Source organism: Rattus rattus, chromosome 11 (genome assembly GCF_011064425.1).
Source record: "Rattus rattus isolate New Zealand chromosome 11, Rrattus_CSIRO_v1, whole genome shotgun sequence".
In the NCBI taxonomy this organism is placed as follows: domain Eukaryota; kingdom Metazoa; phylum Chordata; class Mammalia; order Rodentia; family Muridae; genus Rattus; species Rattus rattus.
The window spans coordinates 87,180,875-87,197,528 of NC_046164.1; the positions used below are offsets into that span (position 1 = coordinate 87,180,875).

General features: G+C 42.1%; 1 protein-coding gene across 3 annotated transcripts in view; it reads right to left on the reverse strand.

Annotated features, from left to right (window-relative positions):
• Meis1 (Meis homeobox 1) overlaps positions 1 to 16,654 on the reverse strand; it is a 140,607-nt gene that overhangs the window by 14,546 nt on the left and 109,407 nt on the right. For all 3 annotated transcript variants that reach the window (XM_032916385.1, XM_032916386.1, XM_032916384.1), the window contains exon 9: positions 9,946 to 10,022. In XM_032916385.1, the coding sequence (XP_032772276.1) occupies positions 9,946 to 10,022 (77 nt within the window). The remainder of the gene's footprint in view (positions 1 to 9,945; positions 10,023 to 16,654) is intronic.

Here is a 16,654-nt window from a genome sequence, read left to right on the forward strand (position 1 = left end):
GCTGGGACGGAATGTGTTCTCTACCAGGTTTAGTATGATAATGGCACTAGAGACTGAACCCAGGACTTCCTGCATGCTAGGTAAACACTCTACCAAGCTAGTGTCTGTGCCACTGGCAAGGAGACTCAAAACGGTGCCTAGACAGAAGAGCCTGAGAGTTGAGTGGGATCACGCCACTGACTGACTCTGAGGTGAGAGCAGCATTTAGGTGTGCTGGCATAGTGATCTAGTGGCTAAATGTGAAGAAACGTGCTTTGCAGGTTGTAAAACTAAATACAGGAGTTCCTGGTTTTAACGCTATGATAAGTCTCAAAAATACATGATAGTACAAAAATTCCTAGAAGCGACCCAAATGCTCGCCAACTGACCCAGGAATACTCAATGTGTTCCTATTCACACAGTGGCTCACTGCTCAGCCAGGACAAGGAATGAGGTGCAGACGATATGTGCTAGAGTGTAGATGACCCCGAAGAAAACATTACATAGAAGAAACCACTAACATACGAACACATACCATAAGAGCAGTTTGTATGTGCATGTGTGTGTGAAATGCCCAGAACAGGTAAATGCAGAGACAGAAGTACAGGGGGACTTCCTGGAGATGCTAAGCAGAAAATGGGAAATGAGAGGAGAGGTAGTAGCTAAAAGGGCACCTAGTTTCTCTTAAAGTGGCAAAATATCTTAAAACTGATGGTGGGAAGGGTTTCAGAGTTCTGTGGACACAGCACTGGGTCATGCAGGTTAAATGGGGGAATGTCATGATGTGCACGTCTTAGATAGTAAAGCTACTAAAAACAAACTCTTGGCAAGAGACCTGAAGAAGCCCTGGACCAGGAACCTTCTTGTCCCTGCCTCTTAATTGGCAGCTAGCAACACAAGCTCATACACAGAGCCCCATCTTGTCAAATGATGCAGAAATTGCCACCCAGAAGCTGTACTCTGTTACATGGGGTTTCTAGAATTCTAATCCCTCATCCCTTGTGTAATACTTCAAAAGTCATGTTTGTACTTTCAAAGAAAAAGAAAAGAAAAGAGCATGACTGAAAAAAATTTAATTCTAAATATGCTAGAAGAAGAAGAAGGAGGAGGAGAAGGAGAAGAAGAAGGAGGGGGAGGAGGAGGAGGAGGTGGGAGGAGGAGGGGGAGGAGGAGGAGGAGGAGGAGAATGACAACAACAATAACAACAACAACACTACATTCACTCAAAATGGTTCTCACATGTCTCTTTTGGTCCTCAGTCCTTTAAGCTCTGAGGATGACAATTCTAGTCACAACCAAGTTTACTTCCATTTCTGTGGACAATCCTGCCAGGTGACCAGTCAAGGTGGCTGAGATCTCACTGTACAGTACAGTTCGTCCTGTTCGACATCTTCTAACCTCAACCACTTCCAAGCATATATGAACTCTGACCCAAAGAAGGGATCAGACAAAGTCAGCCACAGCAGACGTTTTTGTATTATAGACCAACAAAACCCTTCAGTCAGACAGCGGCCCACAAAAATACTGCTTTAAAAAAAAATTCAGTACCCTAGAGTAAGAGTACTAAAAACTTCGATATATGCTATTTAATCAGGGTGGTTTAACTTCATCCATACGTAATATATTGTTCTTTTTGATTTTTTTTAAATGACTTTATCAGCATTAAGCCAGATCTCTCCAATGACAGGAAATTTATTTTTTGAGCTAAGTTACATTTAGGACCCAAGATGGATAATCGCTATGAGTCTGCAAGACTTAATGCGTTTGAGGAAGGAAATGGTTTTTCCCTTCTTCGAAGATAGGGGCTAATCTTGCAAGGCGCTGGTTAGTTAAGAGGGTAAAGAACAAGGAGTGCCTTCGGGGATACCAAACACTTGGAGTGGTTTTGTTGTTTATGTGCTAGTGTTGAGGTGTTGCTAACATGACAGACTTAATTACTTCCCAAACCAGTATGCCAACCTGAAAACTCTGTAACAATGTAAATAATACGGAGAGAAACACTTTTAAGGGCTGTGGTGCCATTGAATGGTGAACCCTAGATTCGTTAAGATTACAGACATTCATTCCATAGGTTTTTACTTTTCGAATGCCGTGCTTTCCGTCGTAAAAAAATGTACTTTTAACGTAGCTGGCATAACCCTAAGAGCCAGGGCATCCACGCATAAAATTAGCACAGATCAGATCCTGGGCATTTCACCCTTCAACATCCTCCTTCCTCTGAGTGAGCCCCTTGCTCTCCTTTGACTCTTGAGAAAAATCACATTATTCAACAAAGAGGCGACGTTTGTGCCCGTTTTTTCAATATTTTAACCACTCAAATGTGCCATTTGTTTTCTATAGGCACAGCCCTGGAGCAAGACAGTGAGGTAAGTGCGGGGAAAGAGGGGTCTCAGCCAGCCCAGGGCTTGGTGCTCAATGCTTAATCACCCAACGCCAGGCTCAGCAACCGTTGACACAAAATAGGTGGAGATCAGGTCGGTGCAAGCAGAAAATGCCAGGAAGGCAAACTATCTGTAAACACACTCAAGGCAGATTTGACAAGAACGGACCTCATCCTGACTTGCTGGGGAACGACCGACTTGCTACGCAGCCCCTCAGAGCGGAGTCTCTTTCCCCTGGCAAAGTTCCTTTGAGAAGATCAGGAATAACATTTACAGATTCGAGTACATTTACAGAAGACAGCCTAGACATTTGTCCCCTTGGCTCACACAATGTGAGTTTCAAATCTGCTGCGACATGCAGCATTTATGTAATGGGATATGGTTTCTTTCACATATACCTGGAGTGGAGCCAAATGAACAGGGGAGGGGCAGCAGACACACACATACAACCACGATTCAGAAAGTTCTTTCTCCTGACCTACAAAACTCATTCGAAGAACCAAACGGGTAATGCTTAAACAATCTTTTAATCTCTAACTGACACCTGACAACCCATTACTTAGAGATTTATTAATGCGCCCACTAAAAAGTTTGTCATGTACAAAATTGCTAGAGAAAAAAGATTGAATGCCTGAGGAAAAAAACAAATTTTGCTGTACAATAACTTCAGAAATTCCGAACCTATTATCTGTCATGCCCTTCACAGGCGCATAGCACACTGCTAAAAACAACTGATTTATCTTTATTACGGATCCTCGGAATGACAGCACACATGTTTTTCATGTCTGGCAATAATGTTTAATTTCATCCAGTTTTTATTTTACAGTGTTTGACTTGCTTCTTTAAGATGAGAGAAAGTAGAGACTTTTTCATTAATTTTCCTATGCGTCTCTTTCACCGTGCTTTCCCCGCCACTCCTACAGCTAGGCTGTGATTGGATCAGCCTCACCTTGCTTCCCAATGCACTTTACACAGCCTAGAATACAGAGCTGCCAGGGGTCAGAGTTCTGACTAACCAGTCCTACGTGTCTACTTTAAAGGACAGGAAGCTGGTATCTGTGAGAAAATGGCCTAAGTAAGGACATACATCTCATGGGTCAGCAAGGAGGAGCGTGATTAAACGTTTAATTCAACATCACTTCTTGGATCTCCCCTCCTCTTTCTCCTTGACTTGCCCTGTGTAAGCGTCATATTCTCACTTGGCCCTTTTGCCATCTGCTGAGTCAAGGTCTTCTACCTTAGCCAGCCTCCTCGGTGGAACCCACTTCCCATGACGAGTTCCTGATGCTCTCTGCTCAAACACACCCAAGTCAGTGTGTGGCACTTGCTCTGAGTCGCTATTTCTCTGACTAGAGGCTCGCACTGACACAGAACGAAAACAGCAAACCTGGCTTAAGGAAGTCTCACCACAAGTACAGCCTGCGCATGATGTTCAAAGTCGAGCCCGAGCCGTTTCTTCCATAGGTCGGGCCATTCCTTCCCTAGGTTAAAGCAATCGTGCACATCCAGATACACCGGCCTCACATCGGATGGGTCCCTCAACTCTGGGTCTCACTTGGTCACCCTGTAGGTGTCAAAATGCTTCCTCAGGTGGAAGCCTGAGCTTCAGGTGGGGTTATAGAGTCTTAGCCTGAAGATTGGGACACTGCCTAGTAGGAGAAGCCGCAGTTTTAAGAAGTGGTGTCTGGGGAGAGGGGGCGGGGTTGGGGGTTTAGCTCAGTGGTAGAGCAGAAAGACAAAACAGCAAAAGAAAGCTGTGTTTGGATTTCCCCGATGGGAGGAGTTGAAGCAATGCCTAGTCCTTCTTAAAGTGTCCATATTCAACAGTATTAAGCATATGATTTTGGGGGAGGGGAGCAGGGATTCTGACAAAACCAATGATGTGAGACTTCAGCGAACTCTATTATACTGTCAGAGCAAGAGTATTTTTCTAAAGACTTGTTTACAGGAAGCTATTTTTGGTTTTTGTTTGTTTGTTTGCTTGCTTGCTTGCTTGCTGTGTTTGTTTGTTTTCTAAATCTGCAGAGAAAAGTAGTGTCTCGGTTGAACTCCTAGAACCCTCCAACATGACAGTACCTGGAGGTTTCTACATTCACAGCTCTCTGCCCTCAGAGCTATTTGCTTAGCCTCCCTTCCTAATAATGGCCGGACTGTCTGGCATCTCACCAGCTCTGTCTCCGGCAATATGCAAGCTAAACATTTTTTCTTGATTGATTTCAATATTTTCTTGTGAGCAAACCAGACAGTATTTTATCTGCGGAGTATTACTGATTGCTATAACCTCAATCACAGTAAGTATCTGTAAAGGTAAGGTTATGAGAATTGACTCTCGGGGTAAGAGCACAGCAATTATCTGAGTCTTAAAGAACAACACATTCTGAGACGGTCTTGGGAGTCTCTCTCTCTCCCTCTCTCCCTCTCTCTCTCTCCCTCTCTCCCCCTCTCCCTCTCTCCCTCTCTCCCTCCCCCCCGCTGCACCTGTTACTTCACTGATCAATTAGGAAGTCTACTTTAAATGTAGGTTACTCTGCGATTCTCCACAGGGAAAGCGGAAGCAGCTGTGTCATAAAATGACTGTGTGTGTGCATGTGGAGTTGCTTCATCCCTAGGTGACTTCCAGCCAGGGAAAAATCACTGCACAGTTGAACTTTCATTTTGCACTCGAGTAGCAAACGAATGACCCAGGGTCTCTTGCACCGAACACTGCTGTGGCTTTTTTTTTTTTTTTTTTTTTTTTGTTTTCTTTTGTTTTTTTTTCCTCTTTTTTTTTTAACGTCTGTTTTTTCCCCCATCTTTGTGTCATGCCTCTGCTTAGCTTTATTGACAAAACAATCTGTGCCTAATGTTTAAACAACATCTGTAAAATGTGTTATTAAATTACATCAGAAGAAAAGCAGAACAGTTCTGCGGAACCCACTGACCTCTATTGATTTTTAGATCACAGAAGCTGAAAGGATAATTTGTGAATGTTTTAACATTTACGTCTAAACAGGTCCCTATATTTATAGAATCTTTGATTACTTACAAAAGTATTTGCTGCATCGCTACTACCATTCAGAAATAAACCTGACCTTTAGCTGTCGAAGCTATTATAGTAAAGATCAGCTTTTCTAAAAATAAAGCTTACAATTTTACCTGCCTGTGGCGTAAGAGTCTAGCCTTCCCCCATGGGTAAGAACTAGGAAGCGATGCCTGAATGCTCGGCAGTTTTAAGGGCAGTAGGTAAGCGACTTGGGGAGATCCAGTATGGATTCTCAATCTACAATCTATCAAGGACGGGTTCTGATGGCTTATCAAAGGTCAGGGTGCTGCCTGGAATTTTATACTCCCGATTGATAGGAAAGGGTTTTCCTTCTCTGAACATGTCTTCTATATACCTATAATAGTTCATATGCACTATAGAGTTTTCGTGTAGAAACATGTGACCTTCTCGCAGCACAAAGGGTAAGTGTTTAACATGAGGGCTTTCTGGGAAAACCTGAGCATGTCCAGTTGCCAGCCAAGAAGCTAGAACGTTCACTCCGTGCACTCTGGGCTAGTACTCTGCAGACACGGGTGCCTCTGAGATTGCCAGCTAGCACTGTATAGCATCAGACGTCAGTGTTCCTGACAGGGAAGCCCCTGCCCTGCAACACTGGCCTTAAAAATGTAAGAATTTGTATTGGAACATTCTACACTCATACTTTCAACATATAAAACTTGGAATACTAAAAACAAAAACCCCAAAAAATTGGTTTTGAGTTTGCACATGCATGTGCGTGTCCATGTATGTGTCTGTTCATGTATGTTTATGCTTTCTTTAGATATCTGCCTAGAAGAGAAGGGAGTTGGGGGATAGATAAAAAACACATTGTACACACTTAGGAAATTCTCAAACAATAAACAAAAACTCACCTGATAAAAGAACTGAATACTAAAATGATTTTTTTAAAGCTCTGCCTACGTACTTACATATGTAAGGGCCTGAAAAGCCATCTACTGCCAAAACCTCCAATATTTCTGCCTCAAATGAAAAACCGCTCAACATTCTAATATCGTTCTCAGAAGTATTTGCCACAACGATGAGGAGAAAAAATAAAAAAACAGAGGCAGAAGGTTCCAAAGTGTTAATTTCACCATTTCTCAGTGAGGCTTATACTTGAGACTGAATAAGCAGAGAGAAGGCAGCTATAAGCACCCGGCCCAGGTTCCACCTCACAACTGACCACACTTGAGTCTAAACCTCTCCCAACACTGAAGTAATCACTCATAGACGTTCACCTGGGAAAGCCATGCAGTATCTTCTGTAAATCAAATTACATATTTACAGTGTTTTATGTGGGTTATCCACAAAGGATGTTGGCACAGAGCTGGTCTCCAACCTCTCGTGTGATAAATACCCCATTCCATCCCAGGCTCAGTGCCAGCCTTGGTGAACTCCCTTCTCTCTGTTTTGATTCTTACCAGTAGGGTAGAGATGGATGTTTGTAACTACATTTTTATCTGTCTTGTCTTCATGCAATCTGTCTTATTGTTTTACAGTGAAGCTCTTTCACTTCCCCATTTCCCCATATAGCTCTGTCTTAGTCACCTAACATGCACAGTATATCCTTTATGTCAACACGAAGGTACAAAATGGCTTTAGTGTCGCTGTGAAGGAAGGTGCCCAAAGTTCTTGTCTCTGCTTCTCGCCGGTGCCTCGCCGAAGCCACATCTGTTAAGGTTCCTATGACAAGCTAGCAACTAGACAGGAGTTTATAGTTCTCACTTAACATATCGTGCATGTCAATACATTATGTTCTTGCCAATAATTATGACTGATCTACACCCAACCTGCCCTTCAGCACTTTATGAAACATCTTCCACAGTGACTCATAGCGTATACAAAAATTTACATGTGTGTTAACAAGTTTTAAGAAATCCAAGAAGATTTTTTTTTTTAAGTTGTAACTGAATGAAATGAAGAGGAGGTTTTAAGACATTCGTGATCATTTTTAAAGTTAGGAGAAGGAGAAGAAAATAACCTCATTCCACGGGATGAAAGTACTTATTTGCAGGCTCTCAAAAAAAAAAAAAATCGGCTCTACTTTTCCCTGCCTCTTAGTCTTCAAACAGGCCATTGTTTAAGATTCTGTGACATCTTCAGTTTTTAAAAGGCTTCTTCGTTATTTGTGTGCTCTTTCCTACCTAAAGCCTAAAAACATATGTATCTATTCCCAACTTATTATTTGGTGACTGGTTTGGTTTGGTTTGGTTTGGTTTGGTTTTTCTAGAGAGTTTCTCAAGATAACCCTGGCTTTCCTGAAACTCATTCTATAGACCAGGCTGGCTTCGAACTCAGAGATCTGCCTGTCCCTGTCTCCTGAGGGCTGGGATTAAAGACATGCGCCACCATGTTCAGCTAAGTTTGCAAAACGCTCTTATACTTGAATCAAACACATCAACACCATATTCATCACATGTCAAGAAAAGAAACCCATCTCACATGTTTTAGGTTGCTTAGAAGCATTCTCTCTGGGAAAATTGTTAACAAGGGCCAGGGGAGTCGATAAATCAAAACCATGCAAGGAAGAAGCATCACCACCAAAAGGGACCTTTCGAAAAAGTAATGGTGATTTTGAAGTTACCCATCTGCCAATCAGACCCTCAGCCTGAGGTCCTCACACACTCTGAAAATTGATTTCTAGCGTCCTAATTCCTCGTCTTCTTTTTCTCCCCTCTAACGCAAAAGTGAACAAGTCATACTGTGGTCGACCACTGACGAAGACAGGAAGGTCTCCGGTAGACCTTGTGTGGGGATATGGATTGGCTGATATCACGGGAAGGCCTCTTTGCCCCTGCATTCGCAAGTAATGTCCCGCCAGTGGTCTGTACACAGCAGAGTGTGCTGCATTTATTCTGTTAACTCTCTAAAAATAAAGTCTGCTAGCAACATTGAGGACGAAGGGTGCGTACAACAGACAGCCAGCTCCTTAGCGCTCCTTAATTTAAGCTCACCATGCCACTCTTTTACCTTCACCAACGAACGTTTCCCAAGGAGATGCCACATTTCACATTAGGACTTAAAAGGACTTCGCCATCACTTTAAGTCTAAAACCACAATTGTACGCGCCCATATAAAGCCATCTCTTTCTTAGGGAATCATTCAGATTGCTCTGAAAGATCAACTTCAAAAATGCAGAGTTAACAAGTCTTGAAGATTTCAAAAACAGTAGCAGATTAAAAAAAATAATAAACAGACAGCAAAACCTCAGAAGCAACAGAACTCAACACATTTAGATACAATATGACTTTGGTGGTTCCTATCCACTAAGAGGTCTGCAAAAATTGATCTCTGAAGGCTGTGGTTAGGTCATAGAAATTGATAACCTTAACAAGCAAAGCTCATGTGAGTCCGTCTGTGTCTTGCAGATAGCATACTTGTAAATTAATCCTCCGAAGGCAAATATACCATAAGTAGCTTGTTATCTCTAAAATACTAAGTTGAAGAACACATGGGATTATATTGACAGAAATTACATTTTCTGTAATGGGGTTTAATATATCTGAAATATCCCCCAAAGGCTCGAGGCTCTCTAACAGTGAAGGGTCTGTTAATGTACGTACAATGGACATCAAGTACAAATTTATTCGCCAAAATGGATTAGGCTATGTAATCAGAGATTCTGTAATATTAATCTTTGACACCTATTGAACAGAAAGAAATACTTGTGTCTACAAACTGCCATTCTCAGTTTTCTCCTTTCTCCAACCAGATTTTGAGGCTTTTCTGGATTGTACTTCAAAGAATATAAGACTTCTCCATCAAAAACACTGATCTGAAAATATTAAGGCGATTAATTAGATAGCCTCACTTTTAGGGGAGATTGGATTTCAATACCCATCAAATACGACAGTAGGCCTGGGCGATTATCGTTAACATGGCTTTAGCTGAGTCACAGAGGGAAATGAATCACACTCTCTCAAAGCCTCAATGCCATGTTGCTGGACATGTAGTCAGAATGTTGTAGCTTAGACCACAGTACATAACCTCAGCTTTATCTCAGAGCAGGAATTTATACTTTACTTTGAAATACCATGGAACAACCTTTAGCAACATCAGATTTTGAAGACCTTCAGAGGAAAAAAAAAAAAGCCAAATACTCTTTTTTTCCTTTCCATATTTGAATGGTAAGAGAACAGTGGATGCCATCTTTGAACACAGAATGCTAACGAAAGCTAATTGAATTAGTTTTTCAGTGAATTTACAACTACGATCTGGTGATAGTACACTTTCTTCTTTCGTAGAAAATAGTATGGTACCAACTCTATCAATCATCCTGAAGAGAAAAGCCAAAGAAAGTGAGTCGGAGTGAGTATTTACCCAATACGCACTCATCCTGTGCATAAAACCTGTTGGGCCATAAAGGCGGTAGAAGGCAACACATTCTATTTCCCATGTTAGAAAATATCTCTCCATAGCTGTTCAGTTTGATCCCATCTTGGATCAGCAAGAGCCACTAGGGAAAGCAGCAGTAACTGGGTGTGGCTTCTTTATGCCAGACATTAACTGTAGGTTGCCAGAGGGGGAAACAAAGTGTGTGTAAACTCAAGCCAAATTACTCACCAATTGTTCACTTGAAGGATGGTGAGTCCCGTATCTTGTGCCAACTGCTTTTTCTGCTCTTCAGAAGGGTAAGGGTGCTGAAAGAGATCAAAAAGGTATGTGTGGAGCAGGCAACGTTTGTACCATTTTGTCAATAGCCAAAGCGTCTAGCGAAGTCTATAATTAAAGGGAAAGATGCTGAGGTGTGTTGCTCTGATTAATGGAATACTACATCATCTAATTAATGGCAGCTAAAGACAAGCCAATTACAGAGATTAGTGAAGTGTAGAAACGTCTGTTCAGGATACTCCGCAGAACTGTGATACTGAGTTTACTCTTTAACGAGTTTATTTGTTGCAAAGCTGGAAAGTTTACTGTGATCTTCACTGTGTTTTATCAGGGGGTGTGTGTGTGTGTGTGTGTGTGTGAGAGAGAGAGAGAGAGAGAGAGAGAGAGAGAGAGAGAGAGAGAGAGAGAGAGATTTAATCTACTCTCAGCTGAGGTCTCCGGTATTCAGGTGTGGCACTCCCCCTCCATAACCCTGTACTGCTGGATTAAAATATTGACACTAAGCTAGGTATTCATTACTTAGGCCACTCTTGTTACAACTCTGGAGCAAAACACCCGAAAGTTCAACCAAAATTGGTGTCACCTTCGCTGTCGTTTGACAAGCTTGGGGGTCATTTGTGGGACACACCTCTGCATGGGTGAGGCCTCTCCAAGAGGATCACCTGAGGGAAAAATCCCATCCTGAACGTGCGTAACACCACCGGGGGCTAGGGACCCACACTGAAGAAATGGGGAAAAGAGAAAGTTGCTTAGTGTCAGCATCGGGCTGCCCCTGCTTCTTGGCTCGCACAGCTGTGCCTTCCCCTCTGCACCTTCCTCTCTATCTATGGCAGACTGTATCCCTTCAAAGTGTGAGCCAAAACAAACCCTTCCCCCCACGCTGCTTTCGCCAGGCTTGTTTTGTTGTTTTTCTTTTCTTTTTTTTTTTTTTCTTTTTTTTTTTTTGGTTTGTTTTGTTTGTTCACAGTGATGAGAAAACCAACGAATCACGGATTGTTTCCACACCTAAAGATCAACGTATGCTAGAATTCTGCATAAAGGCCAAGAAAAAAAAATCAAAGATCATCATATTTCACGTACTAAGAACAAGCCCAGCTCGGTTCCTCATAAGGAAGAGAATATAAAAAGTATTGATTGCATAATTAAATAATGAAATGAATCTGGAATTTTATAGAAATTTTTGTTTGTAGAGACAGTTTCTGTTTGGCAATCAAACACATTTAAGTTGCAACATACATTTGTAAAAAGCAGTTGTGGTTTCCACCTATGGAGATGCTAGCTGCCCTGAAAGGTTGCACCCCTATAAATTCTTCCCAGATAGCGTTGTCCTGACGGACAGTCTTCTACTCTTAGCTCCATTATGAATGAGAAAGGGCACCCTCAAGACTCAACCTGCCTATGTGTGCCATGGAAACTAAACTCTGGTCTATTGGATGATAATTAACATAGCTTTTAATCTCATTAATAATGTCTAGTCAGACGCTTAAGAAATTGCTAATGATCACATCAGTGCTTTTATATGTAACTTTAAGTATGTCCTACACACGTCGGATATACTCGTAGAGAGCAGGGATGTAGTAATTTTTCCCATAAGCATTGTCTTTGATTGCCACTTAATCAATAAATACACAATTAGAATGAGGCTTTGCTTTCATGGAATGGAGTGCCTTTCTCTAAAGAGCTCGAGGTCTGTTTCAGACAGGATGGTAATTAAGCCCCATTAGGTCCCTCTGAGTGACATGAATGGAACAACCATCCCTCTTGTTTTGCAGGTGAGGAGAACATCCAGGGGAAGGGACACCCAATAGCTATAGTTCCCCCTCCCCCAGAGCCTGAGTCTTCACAAACCTCCACAGGGCTTACATAACCTGCAGAGCCAGCCACCAGGCCACGCCCTTTCAGAGCCACTGATGTCTCACCTGGCACTTTGTTCTCACCCAGCAACGCCGCTCTCATTTCTGCTCTTATAACACACTCACTACACTTCTCAGTGTCACTGTCAAGGGTCAACTCAAGGTCAGGTACAAACACATTCATACAGACACACACATGCATACACACACACACACACATACATAGAGACACATAGACACAGACAAATAGACACAGAATGCATACAAAAACATATACACACACACACGCATACAGAGAGACACATAGACACAGAATGCATACAGAAACATATACACACACATATGCATACAGAGAGACACACATGCATACAGAGAGATACATAGACACAGACAAATAGACACAGACATGCATACAGAAACATATACACACACATGCATACACACACACACACACATATGCATACATAGAGACACATAGACACAGACAAATAGACACAGACATGCATACAGAAACATATACCCACACATGCAGAGAGACACACATGCATACAGACACACACACACACACAAACATGCATACAGAGACACATAGAAACACACAAACATACACAGACATGCATAAAGAAACATATACACACACATATGCATACAGAGAGACACACATGCATACAGAGAGATACATAGACACAGACAAATAGACACAGACATGCATACAGAAACATATACACACACATGCATACAGGGAGACACACATGCATACAAAGACACACACAGACATACACACACAGAAACATATATGCATACAGAGATGCACACAGATACACACACATGTATACAGAGTCACGGAAAACACAAACATGCCCACAAATGCATACAGAGACACACATGGGCACATACAAACACAGAAAGAGGCACACACACATGCTAACACCATACCACACCACACCATGCATACACATTTTATCTCGAATCAGCCTTTTCCTTATTCCCTGATAGCAAGACATTTTCTTATTCTATCTTTTCTTGTTGGAGTGTCTTCTCAGTCACGTGCCAGTTCAAAATTCTTTGCTTCACTGATCATGATCCTAAAAGTCTAGATGAGTATGCAATGGGAAATTAATTTGAACAAAGAGACTAACCATAACTGAGGTACCTCACACAAACACTATCTAATCAGATTCAACACCAAAATGGATAATAAAGTGTTTTTCAGAGCTCAGAGAAAGTGTAGGCACCCATATCAATATTTCCTTTGCCTCAATCCTAAAAGTGGCATTGCCTCGTGTATTAAGCTATAATGAGCTAGGGCCACACTCAAGAAAAAACAGGCACAGGCACAGAACTAAACACCACCCAGTGAGCTTAACACATAATTCCTATTGCATAAAAGCAGGCCACACAATTCTCATCAGATGGATCTCTCTTCTTACAAGCAGAACACTGAATTGTAATGTTTTATATATAGTAGTTCTATGTCTATACTAGTTGAAAAACTGTATATAATACAAATGACTCTATTAGAGCTTATAAATGATACTGTACTTACTAATTATAAGACTTTGAACGCGAACAACTTTTATAACCCTCAATTTTGTCACTCTGAGTTCTCACATCCATTGAAGTTAAAAGCCTCTCAACTAGCAGCTCTAACCACTAGTGCCCAATAAGAATTACAAACTACATTCTGAAATGTGCAATTTTCCTTCTTAAAAACGATTCTTACCAAGGAGATACATAGACGGCTTCTGTGACAACTCCTACCCTCCACAACATCTCCCCCCCCCCACCAAAGTAACAGACTGAAAAGGAAGCCATCAAAGAGAACTCTTTAAAATGGTGATTAAGGAGGCTGAGTGTACTCTCCACAAATGATGGCTCCTGGGTGGGATACAGGTGAAAAAAGGACTCAGCTTTCCTTAGGAGGCCACTGGGAGTTGGATCATGGTCTAGTGAGTATAAGGACAACACAGCCTGAACTTTTTCTTTCTTCCTTTTTTGGTGGGGAGGAGATCAGAAGTTTGGAGGGGAGGACAGAGAAAGGACTGGAAAGTGAGTGTGACTGAGGTATCCGATGTGAAATTCCCAGATAAAACTATTATGTTGCGAATGCCAGCAGCAAACCACTGAACTGAGAACGGGACTCCCGTTGAAGGAATCAGAGAAAGAACTGGAAGAGCTTGAAGGGGCTCGAGACCTCATATGAACAACAATGCCAAGCAACCAGAGCTTCCAGGGACTAAGCCACTACCCAAAGACTATACATGGACTGACCCTGCACTCTGACCTCATAGGTAGCAATGAATATCCTAGTAAGAGCACCAGTGGAAGGGGAAGCCCTTGGTCCTGCCAAGACTGAACCCCCAGTGAACGTGATTGTTGGGGGGAGGGCGGTAATGGGGTGAGGATGGGAAGGGGAACACCCATAGAGAGGGGGAGGGGGAGGGGTTAGGGGGAGGGGTTAGGGGGATGTTGGCCCGGAAACCGGGAAATGTAAATAAGAAATACTCAAGTTAATAAAAAACAAAACAAAACAAAAAACTATTATGTTGGAGTATATACTTGCTTTCATTTGTGTGTGTGTGTGTGTGTGTGTGTGTGTGTGTGTGTGCACGTGTGCGCGCATGTGTGTGTGATTGTGATGTAGGAGGTGTGGTGTGTAGATGCATGTCTCAACACACTTGTAGAGGTCAGAGAGCAACTTGAAGAATTCGTTCTCTTCTTCTACCAAGTGAGGCCCAGAGACTGAACTGGTATTGCAGGAACCTTTGCCATCTAATTGGCCCTAAGTCCTCAATTCTTACCACTGAGTTGTTGATGCTATTTGAATACAAAGTTATAAACATGCAGGCAGGTATACTCTGGTCTGTAACATTTTCTGCAACATTATTTACTTAGTTTCCCAGTCCCTACAAAAGTTTCTGTCGATTATTTTTCAGGAGAATTAATAAATACGTCTGTTCTCACGCTTCAGTAGAACTGAATCACACCACTTCCTGCCTTGCCTTATTGACTGTCCTAATGCTATGACCAGAACTGGATGGGAAAATTAGTATTTTTGCCATTCATATTTAGCTACTTTGAAAATTGAGAGTTGTCACAGCAATTTCCTTGTCTTGTGTTTTTTCAGGAGTATTTTTGCATGCTTGTTTGTGAGCGAGCTTTACATACATTCTTATAAGACAAACGCAATTCACATCTTATTTGTGCAAATGGTGTCAGAAAAATTCTCCTTGGATCGTTAGAATTACCTGAGTCACTACAGCTCCAAAGAGAGGCAGTGCGGCCCCCAGAATTCCACAGCAAATTCCACCGGTTTCTTCGCATCAACGTGTAGTTTCTGATTTCATAATTTAAATATCACAAAACTGAGAAAGGGCTAGGGTTTTTTTCTTCCCCTCTGTCACTTTTCATGTGCTCTGATTTTAAGTAATTGGAACAAACTGTGTCTAATTCCATGAAGTATAATTGCTAGGCAGCCCCAAGCTATAGAGACCAGCACTCTGTCTCCATTAAGCAATTTTCAGCTCTTTGGGATATATTTTTTATGTAGATATGAATGAGCCTGGATAAAATTAAATGTCACAATGACTTGGGCATTATTAATAAGGGATATGGTATGGCACGGAGTAGGATGGATATACTGTATATACATATGTGTGGGTATAAATTGAATATTCTGGGGAATGGCATCCAGGACCTCGTACATACTGGGATATGAGCAAATTCTTTGTCTGTGGTAAAGGAGTCATGTTTTTCTTTCATTTCATGGTCCTTGGCCTTGGATGTGGTATCCTACAAGCTCTCAATTCCTTTAAAAAAAAAAACTGTAATTGCCAAAACCTAAATGAAAACGATGACTCCATGTAGCTGATACCCATTCAGCCGAAAATTCACAGGAAAGTAGGCTTCTAAACATAAACCCAGTAGTTTGGCCATCTCAGAGTCTATGAATCTTGACTACCTAGGCTGTTTGTAGATAGTATGAGTCATGACTTTGTAGACATAGAAAAAGGGACTGACCAAAATCACAACCAAAACAAAACAAAACCCAACCACCCCCATGTACTCAGCAGGCAAGGCTTCCCCACCATCATGCACCGTCCTGCTGTGCTCACCCACAGGCTGGAGGGCAGAAGCCATGCTGCAAAGCATAAAGAGTGATCCCCGAAAGGCGCCATTTTCAGGAGAAAACCGGAAGCTCATTCCAAACCCCTGCAACTAAAGGCTTCCTTTTCTTTTGGCCATCTCCCCGATCACCTATGCTCTATTGCACGTAAATGACAAGGACACTGCTTGAAGAAAGATCAGTGAGGTTCTTGTACGGTAACCGGGCCTGCTCTACCAATCAGCTTAATCACTTTGGGATACCCAAGTAAATTTGACCACCATCCAACAGACAGGGAGGGAGACCCGGCTTTTGCTGTGTACATTAGCCCTGTGACATTATCTCTTAAAAGCTTAATTATTTGCAAACAATTGATCAAGATGGGAATTTGAGACAGGAGATTGCAAGTGCCACTGGGAGACCTGTGAAGCATTAAGAGAGCAAATGAAATTACCTCTAGATCCTACAATAAGAATTAACGATTGCAAAGGGAGGGCTAGGCAGTGCGGTGGCTACAAGGGTTCTGTCTGGAGTGCTTCCCATTTGATCTGCATTAACACCTCAGGAACGAGTGAAAGCCATAAAGCAGTGATTATGTCTGGGCAAATCAGACCCTCCCTTCCAGCGTTCAACTTGCACACAAGCACCAGTCTTGTTTCCCTGGGAAGGAGATGAGATGCTGGGCTCAGTGGGGACATTGGTC